Source organism: Pituophis catenifer, unplaced genomic scaffold (genome assembly GCF_029215685.1).
Source record: "Pituophis catenifer annectens isolate HBS135680 unplaced genomic scaffold, rPitCat1.0.hap2 SCAF_2, whole genome shotgun sequence".
In the NCBI taxonomy this organism is placed as follows: domain Eukaryota; kingdom Metazoa; phylum Chordata; class Lepidosauria; order Squamata; family Colubridae; genus Pituophis; species Pituophis catenifer.
In genome coordinates this window covers 136443299-136464127 of record NW_027256882.1, presented here as the reverse complement: position 1 = coordinate 136464127, position 20829 = coordinate 136443299, and the positions used below count along the sequence as shown (strand labels likewise).

The 20829-nt window shown below is 40.5% G+C and overlaps 1 protein-coding gene across 1 annotated transcript; it reads left to right on the top strand.

Moving 5' to 3' along the window:
* The first annotated feature begins 55 nt into the window (after nucleotides 1-55).
* On the top strand, nucleotides 56-19817 carry LRRC45 (leucine rich repeat containing 45). The gene is made up of 18 exons (XM_070934673.1): nucleotides 56-108; nucleotides 2068-2378; nucleotides 2839-2900; nucleotides 3850-3920; nucleotides 4110-4288; nucleotides 5675-5803; nucleotides 6374-6486; nucleotides 6975-7033; nucleotides 7959-8036; nucleotides 8990-9125; nucleotides 9324-9401; nucleotides 10159-10270; nucleotides 10389-10459; nucleotides 11310-11402; nucleotides 11581-11673; nucleotides 13195-13368; nucleotides 15936-16083; nucleotides 18362-19817. Exons 2-18 carry the CDS (start codon nucleotides 2141-2143, stop codon nucleotides 18556-18558), a joined length of 2031 nt encoding a protein of 676 aa, XP_070790774.1. The 5' UTR covers nucleotides 56-108; nucleotides 2068-2140; the 3' UTR covers nucleotides 18559-19817.
* The last annotated feature ends 1012 nt before the right edge of the window (nucleotides 19818-20829 follow it).

Sequence of the window (20829 nt, the reverse complement as noted above, 5' to 3'; positions counted from 1 at the left end):
GTTAAGTTAGAAGTTTCGTTTTAGGAAAGTTAATGAAAGCGGAGTTGGGGTCGGTGCCCGAAAGCACCGAGTCAGGCTCTGAGGATGGAGGAAATATGATTGATTACAGTGAGTAAGTTGTCCAGGGAGACCAATTCTTGCCAGCGGCACGGCGCCAAGGTGTCCTGCTTTGTGAATGCGTTTCTCAGCTTCTCATCGACGCTTGCTTAGCTCTGTTCCGCTTTCTTCTTAGCCTTTTGCTCATCAGTCCCCGTTTTCTGAAAAGTTGTGAGAATGGACTGTGGGTGGACGTTGCGTCGACCTTATTGAATCATAGTCCTAAACTTTAGTTCTTTGCTTGTGGGACTTCCATCCGAGAAAATCAGTGGATTCACATGAGAACCAGCGATGATTTAGGACCGAGATCTATGCCTGTAGAGCCATAATATATTGAACTCCTAGGACTTACTAATAGATATAGAACTATTTGCAACTCAACTCGGTTGAATTCACTGCTGTAAATCTAGCTTTAAAAAGTGGCTTGGGGTTCTGGATTCTTATTTTTTAAAAGCAATTCTGCTAGGACTTGACTACACTAAACTTGTTTAGGATCTCGGTTTAAATCTAAAATAATTTAGAAGTCCCTTTAAGTGATCCCACACTAACAAGTTATCTTTAATAGCTGATGTTTCCTTTCTCTCTTTCTTTTCTGTCATTACACTTCTGTTTAATTTTTCCACTTATAAGTATTTAAAGAGAGATGAACATGAGTTTAGGGTTTACTGTTGAAAATTCACCAAAAACTTTTAGAAACGATTAAAAATAAATAATTGCTGAGATGTTTTCGAATAAAATGTAGGAGGACTAGGGAGTTGTATGCATTAAATATTTTCAAGCATTGTTAATTCACATTTTAAAAGATTACATTGTATTAAAGTTATATCAAGTGAAACAAAGTATTTCTAGAAAAGATTCTACAGGCTTCAAAACTATGACTTATTACACAATGATTTAAGGACCAGTCCAGTTTGGGTGAAATGCTCTTAAATTGTCAGCATTTGGGTTGTGAGAGTAGATTCAGTTTCTGACTGATGAACACATAAGTGTCAGTTCATTTACTTTGAACTAATTTAAAGTATATGGATTATTACTGTCTGGAATAGAGAAACACAAAGTGCCTGTTGTAATTATACATTACCTTCTCATAGACCACAACACCATAATGGCAACAGGATGATTCTAAAACAAATATCTGGGGAGAGAGGCATCAACTTGGCGCCTTTGTGCAAAACTTTGGCTTTATCCTTACATTTTAAATTAAATTAAAACATTAGCTTGTTGACACACAAAGAATAGACACACTTGCCAGATGTCGAATGTTTTGCAGAATGTGCAATCCAGATTTTAACAATAAAACCCACACACTGAGTTTCAAGGAATCCAGTACAAAAACTACACACACATTGGGCTGCACACATGTTTATGGTAATGAGTGGTCTCTTAACTCCACCAGAAGATACAACTTCAAAGAATACAATTGGTATATTTTATCTCAAAACACAGTTGTGCCATAAAACAAGCACTAAATATATTATTTATTTAGTTGGATCATTTTTATTTTTCTGCCAAAACAGGATCTTAGCATATGTTTTAACTGATATCTTTGCTCTTGACCATTTTATTGAAGAAATATACTCCCTATAGTGTGAATAACTCAGTAAATCTAATGTTTCTCGGTAGAGAGAAACGACGTCAAAGAAATAATTAAAATGCCTCTGAACTACAGTTCCCAGCATGCCCTATTTCTCAGGTAGTAAGATGTAGAAGACAAGATATTTAACTACAATTCCCAACATGCTGCAGTCTCCTTAGTTACAAAAGTAGGCATTGGCAGTTGAAGGGCGAGGCTTTAGTACTAGCAACCCTCAGCAAGCTTTCGAAGCAAGTTTGATTGTCTCAAGGCTTCTAGTAACAGAGGTATAAGTCGAGGAAGCTGGTTTCAACATTTGGAGATTACTTAGATGTTCAAATAAGATCACTGAGCAAAATGTGCTCTGGCAATAACCTGCTGCTGTTGTTGTCCACCAGGCTACTGGCTGCTGCCTTTTGATCTTGCCATCAGTCTTAACCCCTTATCTACTTGGGGGAATGAGTGAAGCTGATGCCTGCCACAGAGATGGATGCCTTCCGACAGTCTTATACTAGGCTGTGCAAAGAGAGTGGTGCTGAGCCTCAAGAGAGTATCCTGCCACACTTGGAGGAAGCAACAGGAAGAAACCGCTTGGATTTGGCCACGCAGAGCCTTTCTGTAGATAGTTGCGGAGTCCTTGGCAAGCTCTTGCAGGATGACCTCCAGTTCACTGAGCTCATACTGAATGATTGCATGCTGAGTGAAGAAGGTGGGACTTCCTCTGTCCATAAGGCAATTCTTTATTTTTCTCCTGTCCTAAAAATTTATTGGAGTTCATGGCACTTCCATTGTGTTGCTTGCTGTTAACTTCTCTTTGTAATCAAACACTCTGTGTTAACAATTTGCCTAGGCAGGTCATCTCTAAAATGGAGATCAGTCATAAAATTGGGACAAGGACATATGGTGATACATATCTTCCCAAAGGACAGGAGGAGAAGGAAGTGTTAGTGTTCAAGAGTATATTCTCATGATCAGACAAAATAAATCTATACATTGTTTTATAATATGAAAGTGGGTTCACATGTCACATCAAGCATGAACTCACTCACTCTGGTTTACTCAATAAATCATGGTCAAACAAAACAAGATTCAGTACAGATGTGAATGTGGGTTTTTTTTAAATTGGGAAACTTGCTAACATTTTCAGATATGAGTCTTTTTCCTTGTAGGGGCTAAGCTGCTATTACATGGACTTTGTTCCAATACAGTTGTGAAGTTCTTAAATCTGAAGGTGAGTGTGCTGCACCTTAGTCGTAGAGTAGCAAAATGTTGAAGATGCTTCTACTTTGGGGAATAATATGGTGAATTTAAAATAGTCAAAAGCTTTTTGAGGCAAATAATATAACTGGAGTCTATAGGGTATGTGCAACCTTAAGAAACCTGTTAGTTTTAGAATAGCAGTTGAAGATAAGTAATTTTTGAATAATTAAATAATATAAAATGCACAGATAGAATAAAGATAAAAAAAGAAAGAACTTCTGGTAAATTGTTTTTCAGCTGTTCAGTTTTTAAGCATATTTATATTTTCCAATCCTTACTAGATAATTTGCAATTAGAGATTATAATAGCATTATTAAATTTATTATTAATTGATTATATTATCACATACATACTGGTAAGTATATGGATGTACATATGCATACATATTCGTGACTCAGCTTTACATCACATCATAGTTTCTTTCCAAATCAATAAAATTTCTTTGCTACCTTTCTATTTATAACAAAATGATGGTAGAATCATAAACAGTAGTGGTTCCACTTACCTTCACTACCGGTTTGGAATTGGGAGCATGCACTCGCGTGCGGTGCTTCTGCGCATGCACAGAACCTTCTGCAGATGTGCAGGGCGTCTGTGATAATGGCTGGGCGGGTGGGCGGAGCCTCCAGCCGCTGCCACTACCGGTTCATCCAAACTGGGGCAAACCAGTAGAAATCCACCACTGATCGTAAAGTTAACATGGAACCATTAAATGTAAAACATAGAAATGGACATGAATTCGTGAATTCTGTGATGAGAAGTGCAAACAATGCAAATGAGCATAAATTAACAAGTGTGAAGAGACGGTCAAGTATGTTGAATTTTCAGAGTTCTGTGGATGAAGCCATGGTTCTGTTTAATCTCTGGATGTATCCATGTTTTGAATAATGGAGATACTAACTAGGTTTGGTTTCTTTTAGGGAAACAACATGCGAACTGTTGGGACTGAAGCTCTGGGAAAGCTCCTCAGGCAAAACAAGACTATCCAGAGGTGAGCAATCATAGGTATATGGGGGGGGGGTGCCTCTCAAGCTGTGCATACCCAGTTGGTTCAGATTCTCAGAGGAGGATTCCTATATTTGCATTATGTCTGCTTGGGAGAGGATTCGGGGTTTCCTTTTCAAGTACAACCTATATCTTCTATGCATCAGCATCTATTAATTGCCTTCTTCTTCCCAAGGCTCACCTTGGAGTGGAACAATCTAGGCGTATGGGAAGAAAGCTTCACTATCTTCTGTGAGGGGCTTGGTGCAAACCACCATCTCCAGATGTTAGACCTGCGCAATAATCAAATCAACCATCAGGGAGCAGGAGAACTGGCCATGGCACTGAAAGCCAATTCTAGTCTACAAGAACTCGGTAAACCTGACCTTTTTAAAAATGGATGGTAACTCCCATCCCTCCCCCTTCGACACCCAAGACCATTTTACTGGGAAATAAAGATTGCTAAAATAGGAGTAAAAAGTATGGGATATCTCTTCATCACATATCCCATCTCTTATCTATAAACAAATCCATAAAACATCATGTTTTTAGTTCTGGTGTCAGTAGAAAGTCCATAAAAGGTTGCCAAAAGTAACGATGTATCTTGCTATAACCTTGATCAAATAAACCAGCTTTATATTCCTTCCTTTTACTTCTAACAGTTTAGTTCATTCAGATATTGTCATAGGATTTAATTTCGCTTCATTTCTTCTTTGTGCCATTCTTCAACATCTTAACAAGCCACTTTTGTAAATCCAGTAGGAAAAAAAATACTCAAATCACTCTCTGGGTTTATAATTCATATTTTCCTTTTAAATTTTAAAACTTCATCCAATTTATTTTGTAGATCCAATGAAACATCCTTTTCTTAGTCATTCTCTTGGCCTATCAGTTGTAAATCTAATTTCCTCTCTTCTCATCAGATAAAATTTGTTCTTCATCTATCATTTATTCCACAACATCTTTTGGACATAGTCTACCAATAGAAGCAGACATCATTACTGACATTGTTGATATTGTGACTATTGTTTTCTGATTCCATTCTTCAAAAGTCTCCATCAGGATTTTAAAAATGTGAAGTTTTTTTTTTTTAAAAAAAACCTTTAAAAGTTTACACCATAGTAGCGAGCAAGATGGCTAATCCCATTGTCTTGTAACTGGACAAAACTGCTGTCCTGCAATTCTCCTTACAAGGAGCAGCTGTCTAGAACACTTCTGGGCAATCTCCTATCCTATCCTTATCTAGAGAGATAACAAAGAACCAGTCTGCCCGCTGGTTTTTTGTCACAGATATCTGTTCTACTTTTACAGAACCATCTTCAGTTCACCATACCTCCACTGGAAGTCTGGAGATAATTGCTGATAATTTGAAAAGTGCATGAATTATGTGTAAACTAGGTGGAGCTTTTTACGGAATTAGGGCTGATGTTTATACCATTAATGAAGTATCTTGGCTTGCAGAGATATTGTACTGCAGTACATTTGTTCAAAAGTGGATATTTTTGCACGTAATCTACCAATTAAGGGTGGGGGGAAAATAGAAATGTCCAATGGTAGGCACAACCTAAAACTGTTCTGTACAATTTGGTACCAAACTATCAAAAGTTAAGCCATGCTGATTGACTTGCTGCTGCCTTCCTAAGCAGTGTTTAATAATAGATACTGTTTAGAGTTCATTCTGGTAAAAGTTGACTGGTTTCAACCATTGATGTACCAGTCTGGGAATGCAAGACCTTACATGAATGTTTGCTTCTTGCTTAGATCTGCGCTGGAATAACATTGGGCTCTTGGGGGGCCGGGCACTTCTGAACTGTCTTCATAGCAACCGGACAGTGCGGCAGCTCGAATTAGCTGGGAACAATGTACCAAGTGATATCCTGAAGGCTGTGGGTAAGGAATTGTGCCAGCTTTCTACTTGATAAAAAATTAATTAAGATTCAACTCTGGCTACAGATTGTTCTACTGTGTGCCTCCTGTTTTTACGGCTGGAGGGCTAAGGAATCACCATACAATGTGAAAACCTCAGAATTCTCAGAGTCATTTCTAACTCTGGATTTAGAGATCTATCCTGGGAATGGGCAGAGAGTGGACAATAGCAGTCTAAAGTTATTGCTGTTACATCCAGCTTGTGGGCTTTTAAAAATATTTTAATGATAAATTGCATAATCTAACAATGGGTGGGTATTAGATGGGTGTATACAGGCATATAATCTGAGCTTTGGGGGGAGCGAACATTACAAAAGAAATCGATAAATTTTGACAGTGTTGGTGGGCTCCAGAGTGATCGCTCGTTAATTATTGTTAGGAAATAAAATGCTGGTCTAGGTAGAACCTTTGTTGGAACCAGTAGTGGTGAGGATGTATTTTCTGTAGGGTCACAGGTAACGACATCTGAATACACCTTCAAACCTGTTGAATGAGGGAACAGTTAACTTTATTTCATGTTTCTTTATGGTTCAGATCAAGCGATGGAACATAACCAAGAGCGTCAGAATATTCTCTCCAAAAATCGTAACATGACAAAAATTCTCAGCAAAGAGGTGATGTGCTTGAAAGAAGAGAAAGCTAAACAGGTTAGTTGATCAAAAGTAATTAACAGTTGTGGCAGGTGATGGAGCTTGAACTTACAGTTTTCTCAACTATGAAAACTGTCTAAGTTACTTTAGGCCAGTTAGTGGCTGAAATCACCCAAAGCCTTGGATTTGTTTTGCCATGATTTATTGAATAAGGAACTGTTGACTGGGATCGCACATCATCAGCCAAATCAAACAAACAAATTATAATTTAGTGCAGTATGTGAGCCCAGGCATTATCTCTTAATCTAGCCTTCTTTATATTGTGAGATTAAAAGGGGATAAAACAATTCAGAGTGCCCTGATCTCCTTAGAAGAAAAAAAAAAGTATTTTCTTCCCCTCTAGAGCTTAACTTTGGAAACTTTCAGCCTAAATTTATTTTTTACTCAATAAAGTGACTAGCTACCGTACTTATAAGTAGAGTAGGTTTGGCTACCAAATGCTTGCATTTTGAAAGGATGCTGTTAATGTAAAATCTGTTTTACAGTTCCTGGATCTAATGGACACCATTGACAAGCAGAGAGAGGAAATAAACCAGAGCAACAGGTAAGCACATTGAGAGACATATAGAGCTGAGTGCTGTATTCTCATCAACCCTTTTCCTGGTGGATGTCTTCCATCAGCAGTTTTGTTTAGATGTTACAAAGGAGTGGAGTGAGAAGAAATCCTTGAGGCACTCCACAAAGTAGACTTCTCTGAGCAGATCTCTCCTGTTACTCCTATCAAATGGTATTAATCCCTCAGGAAAGAGAAGACTACTGCAAAACAATGCCCCTCCACTCCAATCCAGTAGTAGTAGTAGTCCACAAGGACACCATCAGTGGAATCAAAAGCCGTTGAGAAGTCAGAGAAAACCAAGTGAGTTGATCCCAGTCTTTGATTCCCCAGCCTGCTATTCTGAGAATTGAAGTCCATACATCTTCAAGTTCCAAGGTTGAGAAACACTGAATTTCTATCCATTTCTATAGGAATAACAATTTTTTGAACCACATGTTTTCATCTGGACTTCCACTTAGAGTCCAGAAAACATCAGCCATCTCTCCAACACTGTTTGGCGAGATGATAAAGCCCCCTGTTCCAATCATGGTCCTACCATTCCTGCTCTTTTTTTAATGGACAGAAGCTTGTATTTTTCCAGCCAAGGTAGGAACTGGAGAGTAATTGATTTTGTATACACAACAGAGGGCATTTCTTCTTCCCTCCCCAGAGGGGAAGGAAACAAGCCTATACATAGTAAATAAGGATGTCGTTGTTTTGCAGCTATCTGACAGAGACCATCAATTGATACACCATCCTGCTTGCTCAGGATGAGGGGAGCGCACTCTATATAAACCATAGAGAGCAGTTTTTACCAGTACTGGCTCATATTTAGCCACAAGGGATCCTCTCTTGTCAGGACAAAATTTCAGTGCAATCTCTACATGAGGAATGTTCCCTTATGCATGGATATCTCCCTCTGCTCTCATTGCAGGGTATCGGCAGCACGAGTTGGGCGTCTGCAGGAGGCCCTGAATGAGCGCTATTCGGTGATGAATTCCCTAAAAGCAAAGTACGGAGAACAGCTTCACAATGTGGTTGGAGAATCCAGGCTAATCTTGTTGATGACTGTCCCAGCTCAGATTTGATTCCGAATCGGAATGGGTCCACCTGGCACTCCATTTCATGATTCAAATGAAAGGAAAATTGTGGAACCACAGGAGGGAACAGGAGTAAAGTCAGAGAGGACAATTGACTGAATAGCCCAATGGCAAAATTTAGTAATTGTATAAATTACTAAATTGTATAAGTAGAATTATTCATCCATAATCCTAAATACAAATATAAAATAATATACCGGGGGGGGTGGGTGGGCAGGGGAAATAGGGAGTGTATTCTATCATTGGCTGCAAACAGTCTGCCTGCTTAGATTTTGGGACGGATGCAGCATGGGGTGTCCTTTTGTGTCTGGGGGCTTCCTGCAAATGCCCGATTGGTGCACATGTTCTGTGCCCAAGTCCTGCTTGGATTTGGGATGGACCTTTTTCAGTCAGCCTCTTTGAGAGCAGAAAGGCTGCCCATCGTAGAGTTTTAGCCCCACATGAGACTGAGTCCCTTCTGCAGGCAGCTCTTTTCCTCCTTCCACTTAACAACCCAGGAGATCACTTAATGCCAGGATTGCAGTCATTTGAGAGAATCGGTTACATGACATCTCGCTTAATGACCGACTCAGTCAATGACCAAAGATTTCGATCTCTGGTACATGTATTAAGGAAAGCCTTCAAGGAGTGCCAGTTCTGGATCTGCTTTGGTCAACCTGACACTCCAAATCCAGAGGTTGAGGTTTATGGGTAAATTTGGAAATAGATACAAACTTAAGGATTGCTTAGCTCCTTTACCATTCTAGTTACTCTGAAGCAAGTCTTGCTTTGCAGTGCCAGTGCTCTTGTTGCTGGGGCCTCTAGGTCAGAAAACCTCAAGGCAGCCTAGAAAGTAGCTCTTTCTTGAAACTTTGCTGCTTTGCAGACTCCAGATGACAGAGGCAGCTTTGGCACTGTCAGAGCAGAAGGTGTGCAGTCTGGGAGGACTTCTGAGCTCAGCAAAGGAGGAGCAAACAAAACTGGTGGAGAACCATGCCAAGGAGTTTCAACAACACAAGAAGGTAGACTGGGGACGATCTGAGGAGTCAGGGAGCCTATATAATCGAGCAAGAAATCTGGCACTATTTGAAACAGATGTCTGTGCTTGAAATAAGCCCAAGTATTAGTGGGAAAAGGATGTGAAGCCGAAGTTTGGATCAAACAAGGAAGGACATTGGAAAAAGGAAGAAGGGCTGATGGATGCATCTCTGGTTTTGCAGAATTCTTCTGATCGTGAAGCAAAGCTTCTGCAGGAACTTTCAACAGTCAATGAGAATAATATCCAGCTCAAAAATGAGGTAAAAAAATTGTTTGAATAGCATTATGTCAGTGTTTCTTAACCTTGGCAATAGCAATAGCACTTACACTTATATAATGCTTCCCGGTGCTTTACAGCCCTCTCTAAGCAGTTTACAGAGTCAGCCTATTATCCCCAACAATCTGGATCCTCATTTTACCGACCTCGAAAGGATGGAAGGCTGAATCAACCTTGAGTCTGGTGAGATTCAATCTGCCAAACTGCTGGCAACCGGTGATCAGCAGAAGTAGCCTGAAGTACTGCACTCTAACCACTGTGCCATCGCGGCTCAGACAAACTTGTAGATGTGTGGACTTCATCTCCAGAATTCTTCAGCCACCATGGGAGTTGAAGTCAACACATCTTCAAGTTCCCAAGGTTGAGACACACTCCATTAAGAGTTATTTAACTAAGATCCTCTCAACTTAGCTTCTGGCTCCTGGATACAGTCTTGGGCAATAGCAGCTTTGAGCAATTCCTTCAGTGAGTTACAGGTTGTGGGTTAGGAGCCATAAATATACAAACGCAGTCAATCCAACACAATGGAACAGTTGGCTCAGGCAGCCTGCTAATCAGGTTGACAGCACCTATTCAATAGACAAAGTTCCTAGGTGGGCCACCGACAGAAGGCTGCCAAGGATTTTTTATTGCTATAAAAACTATAGGTTGCCTGTTTGTGCTTGACACTATTTTCCCAGCAACCTGTTGTAGAGAGATGGGGGCTTGTCTGTCTCTACTACGAGTGGATTTCCTTCTAGGTGGATGAGCTGGAAAGAAGATGCAAAATCCAGCAAAAGCAACTGTTCCAGGTGAAGGAGGAGCTGACCCACACAACTGCAGAAATGAAACTGAGAGCTGTACGGGCTGAAGGTGAGCATAACTCACAAGTCTTCAGCTACTGAAGGAAAGAAGGGCTTTTTTGGAGTCTTTCAAAAAAGGGAAGAAAGATGAAAGGAATTGGGGACCTCACTAATTTGTTTTTCCATAGAGCGTTTGGAAAATGAAAAGAAGCGATTCAAGCAGACCCTGAGTGATACAGAATCCCTTCGTATGAAGGAGGTGAGGACGCTGTGGGAATTTTAGCATTCCTACACGGAGAGAAGGGGTGGCTGAAGTAGATCTGACTCAAATGTGCTTTCTGGCCTGAAAACAAATTCTATCCATTTCTTCAGCATCTTGTTTATAAGACAGGGTGCAATTATGGCTTGCTTACAAGAGTCTTGAGCTCTTTCATCCTGGCCCATATGAATAAAGAAATTCCTTTGGGAGTGTTGTAAGACTTGGTCAGAATGCCAGGAAATTGTTTCTTCTCAAGGGTTTCTCCATTACTGAGCCTCCAGTCCCCCAGCTCAACAGAAGCAACTGCACATTTTCACTATTGCCTGACATCTACAATTCAAGAGTCTGAGACCGGGGAAAGCAATTATGTTTTCCTTTGTTGGATTTCTTTTTTAGTTCAGGATTCTGGGAATCAGATTGTCCTAAATAAATCTGTCTTCCTTTTTACAATAGGATCGTCCTTACCCTTCAAAATTAAGGGCTCTGTTTTTTTCATTACATATTTGAGGAGGATGGATAGTTAAGAAGATAGATAGATAGATAGATAGATAGATAGATAGATAGATAGATAGATAGATAGATAGATAGATGATAGATAGATAGATAGATAGATAGATACAGAGAGAGAGAGAGGGATGGATGTCCCATTCTGTGGGTTCATATTACAGTTTTGTTTGGATTTTCTTGCTAAGGAGTTGGAAAACATGCCCCAAGCTTTCTTGGAATAAAGAATGATGTTTGCTCCAATATTCTTCGTGTGTCTCCCATTTACCGAAGAGAAAGGCTGGTGTCAATCAGTTGTATTTATGTGCTGCTAAAGATCCTCTGAACAATGGTGTTTGACATGCAGGTGGGACAGATAACTCAGCATATGGAGACAAGTGAACATGCTCTACAGGAGCGCATCCAAAGGCTGGAGGCCATACGCATTGGACTCGAGGAGGTGAGTGGAATGGCTTCCCAGTATTGATGAATTTTTTCCTGAAAACTGTAGACAAGTCTTGTCCTCGGTTGTTTTGGATCTTCTCTAGGAATATGTTCAGATTCAGACCACTGCAAATTTCTTGATTTGCTTTTATGATCAGAAATTGCAGTGCATTGTTCTTCTGCCTTGTCCCTAGGAACTGAGCCAAGTGAAAGCTGCTGCCTTCATTGAACGAGGCAAAATTGAGGAAGAAGTCATCAGAGCCAAAAACCAAACCAGGTTGGAAGAGGTAAGGTTGACAGGACAGCTCAAAAGCAACATTGCTACATTATTTTATCTGTGAGGTAGCCTATAATCTGTTTCCCATCAGACATTGTAATTCCCTATGCATGCCAGCAATACATCAGAAACAAAGCAGAGATGGAGATGCAGAACCAGCTGAGACTGGTATTTTCTTACAACTGGCATCCTGGGATGTTCTACAGTTAGAACATTGGATGAATGTCCATTTGGGGAGAATTTAACATCACGTTTTCTAGTTCATCAAGCTAAAATAGTGGCTCTTCCTTGACCCAGAACTGGTGAATCTGTTTATTTTATATCACATCAGGGTTATTATTAGGTAAAATAGAATGAAGAGAATGAATTATGTTTTAACTTTTCCTTATAAAAGCTGCAGGTGGCAAGGAACATCTTAAAAGGGAAGCATCCGTTCTTTTCATATATCCTCAGTGTTTTTCAACCTTAGCACCTTTATAATATGTACGCTTCAGTTCCCAGAATTCCCTAGCCAAGCATTCCCCAGTTGAACTCCATTGATCTAAAAGTTGCCAAGGTTGAGAAAAATTGGTCTAGACCAACCTGGGAATTTTGATTACATCTCAGTATAACTGGAGGTAACCAAGTTGAGGGGTGGTTGATGATGCTTTCTAATTCAAAGAGGCTTGGGGTTTTTTTGAGGGATCCTTGGTGCTCCCTGAGCTTGCTTGTTTTCTTGCAGATGTTTCATTACCCTAACTAGGCAACATCATCAGTGCTAGTAAGGAGTGCTGTTTGCTGTCAGTTTATATTCTGGTGTCTTGCCTGTCTGTGTGGGTGGGGGCAGTCTTAGAGATTCCTTGGGCTGTTTACATGCTCTTTGGCAGTTTCTTGATTGGGATATTGCTTACTTGATTGTTGGCCAGAAGTTAACCTTGGAGTTAATCTATGCTGATCTGAGTGCTGATTACTGGTGGAGAGGTGCTGGAATCCTTTTCTCTTTTGGGCTGGTTGATTATCTCTTTTGCATAGTCTATAGATATTGTTAATGTCTATGTGTCTATTGATGGCTGATTTATCAGAGTGCTAAGCTTCTAGAAATTCCCTGGCATTTTTGGACTTGGCCTGGTCTAGGATGGTCACATTTTCCCAATTGAAACTATGGTTATATTTGTCTATATATTGTGAAATTAAAGAATTTTCATCATGTTTTCTGGCTGCCAGATGGTGTTCATGGATGTGTTCTGCTAGTCTTTTGCCTGTTTGTCCTACATAGTGGTGGTTGCAGTTCTTATATTGCATGCTGTAGACGATTCCTGTTTTTTCTACTGGGGTTGCTGGGTCTTTTGGTTTGCTTAAGATGTTTTGAAGGCTTTTTTCTAAAAACAGGCAAATAGTTAACAGATTAAAACTTATAATGGAAATAAAATCAAATCTTATTAATAATATGTGTCCAATTCTTATAGATCAGTAATAGAAAACAGAAAAAAGATGGTTGCTTTCTCTCTCTCTCTCTCTCTTTCTCTCTCTCTCTCTCTCTGGCAATTAATAGCAACACCGCCTGGAGCAGATGGAGGAGAAGCTGAGGCTGATGATGCAATCTCGTGATGAGGCTCAGAATCACTGTTTGCAGCAGAAGCAGACAGTGGCAGAAGCACAATCTAAGGAGGGCCAGTTGAGTCTGCAGGTGGAAGGACTCAAGAGGCGACTGGAAGACCTTCAGCAGGTGAGGGAGTTGAAAAAGTCCCACAGGAAGAAGCCTGATATCAGCATTCAACTGTAGGCTACAGTTCCTTGGGTACATACCTGGGAGTACAGGTAGTCCTTGACGACTGGTCACCTAGGCCAGTAATGGTTAACCTTTTCGGCACTGAGTGCCGAAAAGCTGGAGCACCAGAATCTAGAAGAGAACAGCTGGCTGGTGTGCATGCGCGCTGCAGCTAGCTGCTCTTCCGGGTTCTGTCATGCACATATGTGCCAGCCAGCTGGTCTTTGAAGAGCAGCTGGCGACACTGCGTGTGCCCACATCACAGACCTAAGCCATTGTTTAAACTTCCAACCAACTTATCTGGAGGGTATAAAATATAGAATAACAGAGTTGGAAGGGACCTTGGAGGTCTTCAGGTCCAACCCCCTGCTTAGGCAGGAAACCCTATACCATTTCAGACAAATGATTGCCCAAACTCTTTTTAAAAACTTCCAGTGTTGGAGCATTCACAACTTCTGGAGGCAAGTTGTTCCACTGATTAATTGTTCTCACTGTTAAAAAATTTCTTCTTAGTTCTAGGTTGCTTCTCTCCTTGAGTGAAGTACTTAAAACCCAGATTCAAAGTTCCAATGGTCAAGTCTCTTTCCCCACCCCCACCCCCCGCACAGTCAGCTGATTGCACTTTGGGCCCACGTGGCAACCAGACTGCATTTACAGCTGTTTATAGCATCCTGCAGTTATGTGACTGTTTTATGATAGTTTTGCCAAAAACTAGGGATTTCCTCCAGTTTTTTGGCAAAACTGTGCCCATAGCAAATGATTGATTTATTTAAAGTCTTCAGTGATTCGCTTAACGGCTGCTGCAAAAAAGGTTGCAAGGTCAGTTATGTGACCAACCCATATTACGACCATCGTGAGTTATGACCATGATGGGCAGACTCCGTTATGGTTGTAACTCAAGGACTATCCACAGGGTCTTCTGAATAGATACAAGGCATGGTTTAAGAAAAAAGTCAGAGTTCAGATGCTCCTAGTTTCTGGATTCCACACTGCTAAGCAAGAGATGGTAGACTGTTATAAAACATGTGGAGCAAGTAAATTGTCTGATTAACAAAGATCATATTTTGAGTATCGTATTTTTCGGTCTATAAGATGCACCGGTGTATAAGACACACCAAGATTTCAAAGAGGTAAGCAAGAAAAAAAATGTTTTTGCCCTCCCCGGCCCCCAGGAGCACTCTACAGGCCTCCCAAAGCCTCTGCGCTCCCCGTTTATGTGAAAAACGGGATGCGCAGGGTGGCACTTCAGGAGGCCAAAAATGGCTGTATTCAGTGTATAAGAGACACCAACATTTCCATCCTATTTTGGGCGGGGGAAGTGCGTCTTATACTCTGAAAAATACAGTAGTTTCTTCTGCCTCTAAGAAAGTTCTCCTGTGTAAAATTTGGTGTTGCAGGTTGTAAACAATGGTTTATGACTTTAGTGTACTGTGAAGTCAATCAGTTGTGATTGACAGCACAAGCCAGAGTGGAAACAAATTCATTTTAGTATAATATATGACCCCCTAACAGTTGTGGGCTTTATTCTGTTCCTAAAAGCACCATATCTGAGCTAAGAACTTCTTGTAATGTTCTGGTATTTAGATCCAAAGTGATTATGCTGTCTGGTGTGGGTGCAGTTGCTCTTCCTTTTGCCAAAACCTTAAAGAAGATCACCTTTCCTGTTTCATACTCAAATATTCGCAATATCTCTAGCAGTTTTAGCATAACTTCATCATAACAATTAAAGAATTCCCTTCTGGTGGGGGACTTGACACATCCACATAGTTTTCATGGCAATGGTGAAGAGTGGCTTCCCATTGCTGCCTTCTCAAATGAGGGGTGGGGAATGGTATTCCTAGTCTACTCTACAAATTAGGGATTTCCTGACAGTATCCCATCCAAATAACCAAGCAAGATCTGGACCTCCTTTGTTTTTGTTGTGGCCCATCAGCAGCCTCTGCAGCTGATTCCAACAGCGAGGAGTCAGAATTCTGACAGCAAGGAGTCAACTGAGGCAATTTGCAGGGAACAACTTAGTTCACTCTCCTTCGCGTCTTGATCTTAGTTCTTTTATCAGTTCCTGCAAATTGCTTCTGGGATTTCTGCCAATCCTAGTAGGATTACGATTATTTATTCTTTGGATTCTTGTAGGCTGTTAAAAAAAAGTTAATTAACAGCCTTTGTTTGAAAAAGACTGATTTAATTTAGTAAACTAAGGTTTGGACAGACTTTATGTGTGCTGCGTTCTTTGGGGTCCGTAGCTGGGGCAGAACAATTTTTCACAACTTACCCAAAACTGTTTAGGTGCTCTACCGGGTTAGACGGCCTCCCCTCACACCCAATTTTATTTGGGAACATATGTATCTCAAAAGCGGTAAAGGGAGCGTGAGACACAGGGACAAATACAGGGCTGCTGGGCCGATGGTGAAGGTGTGCTCCATGTGGCCACTGTGGTGACTTTGTCTGTAGTACCAACATTTGAAACATAAGCCGCTGATTACTTTGCTGTTCCCCCCCCCCCTCATGTGGGCTATGGATGGCAGGAGCTGGGCAGTAAGGAACATGAGAAAATTTCCGAGGTCAATAAAGTGCGTGTGGAGCTGCAGGAGCAGATTGGTCATCTGGAGGCTGAGAGAACAGCACAAGAAGGACTACGAGGGAAGATTGCGGCTCTTGAGCGCCAGCTGAAAGGTAACTAGAAACACCCTTTTTCTTCCACCAAAGTACCTGCAGCAATTTGTATGATGTGCCATAATATGGCACCCATAACAGTGGTGAAATTCAGCCGGTTCTATCCGGCTCGTGAAAACTGGTAGGGCCTGCGGTGGGAGGCTCCGCCCACCCGCCAGGAAGTCATTACGTCCTGTTTTTGACCCTCTGCGCATGCACAGATAAGGCACGTGCTCACATTCCTGAACCGGTAGTGACGGTAAGTGCATTTCACCGCTGACCCATAATCAATACCTTACCTAACTGAAGCATAAGTGAGACCCTAGATCTGGAGCTAACATAGGGGAGAGCAGGGACACAGGAGGCAGATGGTGGGCCTCTTGGTTTTCTCAGCAATGTGGGCTACCTCTGACTTTTTCTCCAGTGGACGATTCCATCTATTTCTCACTGCCACCATGGCTGCTTCTGGCATTTCTGTCAGCTTGTTAATATACAGGCAGTCCTCAACTTACAATAGTTCATTTAGTGACTGTTCAACATTACAATAGCACTGAAAAAAGGGGCTTATGACCATTTTTCACACTTACGACCGTTGCCACATCCCCATGGTTACGTGATTTACATTTGGATGCTTGACAACTGACTCACATTTATGACAGTTGCAATGTCCTGAAGTCATGTGATTCCCCTTTTGCAACTTTCTGACAAGCAAAGGCAATGGGGAAACTAGATTCACTTAACAACCGAGTTACTAATTTAAGAATTGCAGTGACTCGCTTAACAAATGTGGCAAGAAAAGTCGTAAAATGGAGCAAACTCGCTTAACAAATTTCTCACTTAACAACATAAATTATGGACTTAATTGTGGACGTAAGTTGAAGACTACCTGTACTTTCAACATTCATGTATCTCTTGATGTTCCCTTTGAGTAGGGAGTACCGAAGCAACTCATTTCCCTAAAGGCAGGATGAGACTTCCATTTCCCCATTTATTATCCCAATCTGACTGGAGGAAGAAAGCTGAATGTGGTAATAATTATCACTGCTAATATTAGTTAGTTTGGGTAATGAAATACTTGCAAGAAAACAACCAAGCTCAGAGAGAACACCTCAGTAATAATAAGCATATGCCACAAAACACTCCAGGCTTAACAATTGTTGATAAGAAAGACAAAATGTCCAGATCATGGACATTGAATTCCTGGAAATAGCAGAAGAGAAACAATCAAAAGAGAAAGAAAGAGAAAATAACAATATACAAAAACACGCAAATAGAGTGGCTGTGATAAAAGAAAGCAGAAGCAGTACCAATGGTAAAAGGGTCCCTTGGGTGTAATTCCAAAACATCTAGAGCACCATTTGAACGCCATGGGCATTGACAAAATCACCATCAGTCAATTGCAAACGGCAGCTTTACTTGAAACAGCTTTCATCCTGTGACGATACCATTAATATTATTAAACAATATCTGCCTATCCCAGATCCTTGGGAAGGATTTGATAGATGAACTAAAATGCCATATTCAGTCTAAATATCTGGCTGACTGTATGGCCAACCATTGTAATTCCTACAGGGCATCTTCACTTGTCGTACATGATTAAGTGTGCAATTCTAGGTAAAAGTCATGGGGGCTTTTTGGCTTGTCTGGTCCACAGATATGTCATGTCTCACTGTTTCCATTTCCTTGCTTGTAGCATCCCATCTCTTTCCTTGCTGAAAGCCAGTTCAATTCTCTGGCTGGAGACGGTTCCCCGTTTGATTTCTTACTGTGGAATTAATTGATAATGTACTGGTGTAGGCTTTCACAGCTGGTATCTGCTGAGCAACCTCAGGATTCAGTGGCCGTGGTCTAAACAACATATTTCCTGACATTTTGCCAACAACTCTGGCATATTCAGTGGCATGGTGGTCAGACCATAGGCAACTAAGCAAGGATTGACTGGGCTGAGGTCTTTATAGCCATGTGTCCAGACCACCTTGACTCTAAAGATAGCACCCACTGTTGCTGGTGAACCAGTCACTAAACCTTGAATCCCAACACTACTCAATAATGCTGAAAATCTTTTCTGTTGCCAAGCTAATGGTATCTTAGGAAGAAACAGTTAATGTATCCCAGTTCGATTATTCTTTCATTCTAAATTTAGACAATGACATCATCTCTATGCTTCAATCATGTAAGAAATTATGTAACATCGTGTAGTTCTCTTGAGGCCGTGTAAAATATATTCTGCTTTAAAAGATTTCATTATCCTGAGTCAAAAAGGCTAAATGCACTCATGTTTCATGTTTTCTTTTTCTAGTGTTGTCCAGTAACCACCGGGAGGCACTATTGGACAAAGACAGTGAAATCTCCAGCCTGCTTGAGAAATTACGGGTTCGGGAAGCAGAAATCTCCAGGATAAGGGAGGAAGAAGTTCAGAGGGCCAGTTTCCTTCAAAATGCCATCCTGACCTATGTGCAAGGTTCCCCACTTGGCTCTCTCAGCTCCAAGAAATAAAACTGAGTTCTGCAGTTGATAAATCCCATCTTCAAGGAAAGGAATCATAGGAGGATCATGGTGGCAGGCCAGGCTTGCTTATATTTTTTGAAGACCAAAGAATCTGCATGGCCAGTTACCTGGAACTAAGTGTGAAGCATCGCTGAAGGACGTGTGCCTGCTTTAGAAACCATCTTAATTCCTGTGCCAAAACCTTGTTCAACCACGGCAGCAAGAATAGTCTTCAAGATAAAGCCATCTATTCCCGTTTGCAGCCCACAGACAATGTATGTTCACACAAGTTCTCCCTCATTGATTTTGGCCTCGAATTTAGATCCAAAATGCACATCACTTCAGTGATAGGATTGTTCTTGGAAAAAATAATGCTTTGATGTGACCGACTCTTTTAAATGCATCAATCAACAAATAGTAAAAGGAACATTTAAGTCAGCCAAATCATGGAGATTTTTCCTATACTCATTTACTCTGCAAGAGCTACAACATTTGAGATAATCTCAAAAGGACTAACGTTGGGTCTAGAGTCATTTGGGGCTGTCCTGACCCAGTAGAACACTGAATTTATTTTCCACGCCTGAGAATATCACTGTTTTGTCTAATTTTCTAAGGAACTCTTTTGCACTCACCCGTAGCCATTAATACGTGATTCCTCTGGACTTAAAGGTGAAGCAGATGGAGGATCCTAATAGGAGCGGGGTTTGATTTATCCATGAAGCCTTTTCAGTTTCAGTAAGGAGAAGCGACAGCTTCTCTCACTGATGACAACATTTGAAATGTGAGCCAAAGGCTAGAATAACTTCCAAATAATCCTGATATAGCTGTAGTTGTCTTGAGAACAAGATGACACACATGGAACAAAGAATGATTTTTGGTTTTTATTTTTGGTTTTATAACTAGTATGAAAATGAAACTTTGAAATTTTGCCTTTGTTGTAGGGACTGGCTTGCATTTATTTCCATATATATTATAAATATATAAACAGATATATTTATATGCAATTAAACATGTAAGAATATATGTTTTTACGTGCTTAATTGCATATGAATGTCTATATTGCTTTGATGGTACATTAAAATGGGTGGATGGGTTTTAAAATGGCAAATACAGTTCAGTGTAAGAAACTGAATACATATTAGAGCAAAACTTCTAAATTTCTAAATGTCATGGGAGGCTTAAATAAAGTGGTGATCTAATGTGCAACAAAAAAGAAATCTGTAATAGAAATTATTTAAAAAGGATTGAGAATAAAACTGCCAATGTAATGTACAGTGCCTGAACTACTGTGTCAGTTCTGCTTAGTTCTGCTTAGATTTGGAAAAGATGCAAGGAAGTTAACGTATTAGGCTACTGTAAAACTTGTAGCTTTTTGGTTTACTTAAATCTTATTTCTTGTTTTAGTTTAGCAAAGGAAAGTAAAGAGAGAGAAAAAATACTTTCCAACTTTCAGACCTTTCCAGCACAAAGATCAGCTATCAGGAATTTGGGGGGGGGGGTTTGCTATAGTGCCATACCAAAACTAGGAGGCTGTAATAGTGGAAGACGAGTTACTTTTGACACATACATCCTATGATATGTGTCATTAGTTCGTGAGTATGATTTAGTGATTATGCATTCAAAAATCATGAGGAACCCAGTCCTATTCCAAGTAGCTGCCCTTTTTCCATCTTTCAAACAGAAAACAACCATGGTGGAATGAGATGGGGACTTTCAAAGCAACAGCACCAAGGAAGTTCCTCGTTGGAATTTAGGGATTCTGGCTCAGGATAGTCCTTCCCTTTTCAAAGCTTTGTCCACCTGTTTTTACAGGAAAGTTTAGTGCTTTTTATTCATGCCTTTCTGAAATAATCAGTGCCCTGCAACCTGCCAATGCCTTGGTAGTAATACCGTTTCCCTGAAAATAAGACATCCCCTGATAATAAGCCTAAACGGGCTTTTGAGCGCATGCACTAAAATAAGCCTGCCCCTGAAAATAAGCTCTTCCCAAAAATATTTAAACACAGAGCTGGAAATCAGGTAAGACAGCAAGAGGAGCCCCATCTTGCTCCATGGGCCCCAAAAATAAGGCCAAGCACTTATTTCGGGGTTCAAAAAATATAAGACAGAATCTTTATTTTCGGGGACACATGGTAACATTTGAGAATATAAAAGAAATATTGTTTGTTGTTAGGTTTGCTTTATGGAACGTGAGGCTAAAAGGGAAGAGCAGTAAATCAGTCTTTATCATTATTGTACATTTCTACTTTGGCAACCAAGTCTGATCTGCTTTCAGTGGTT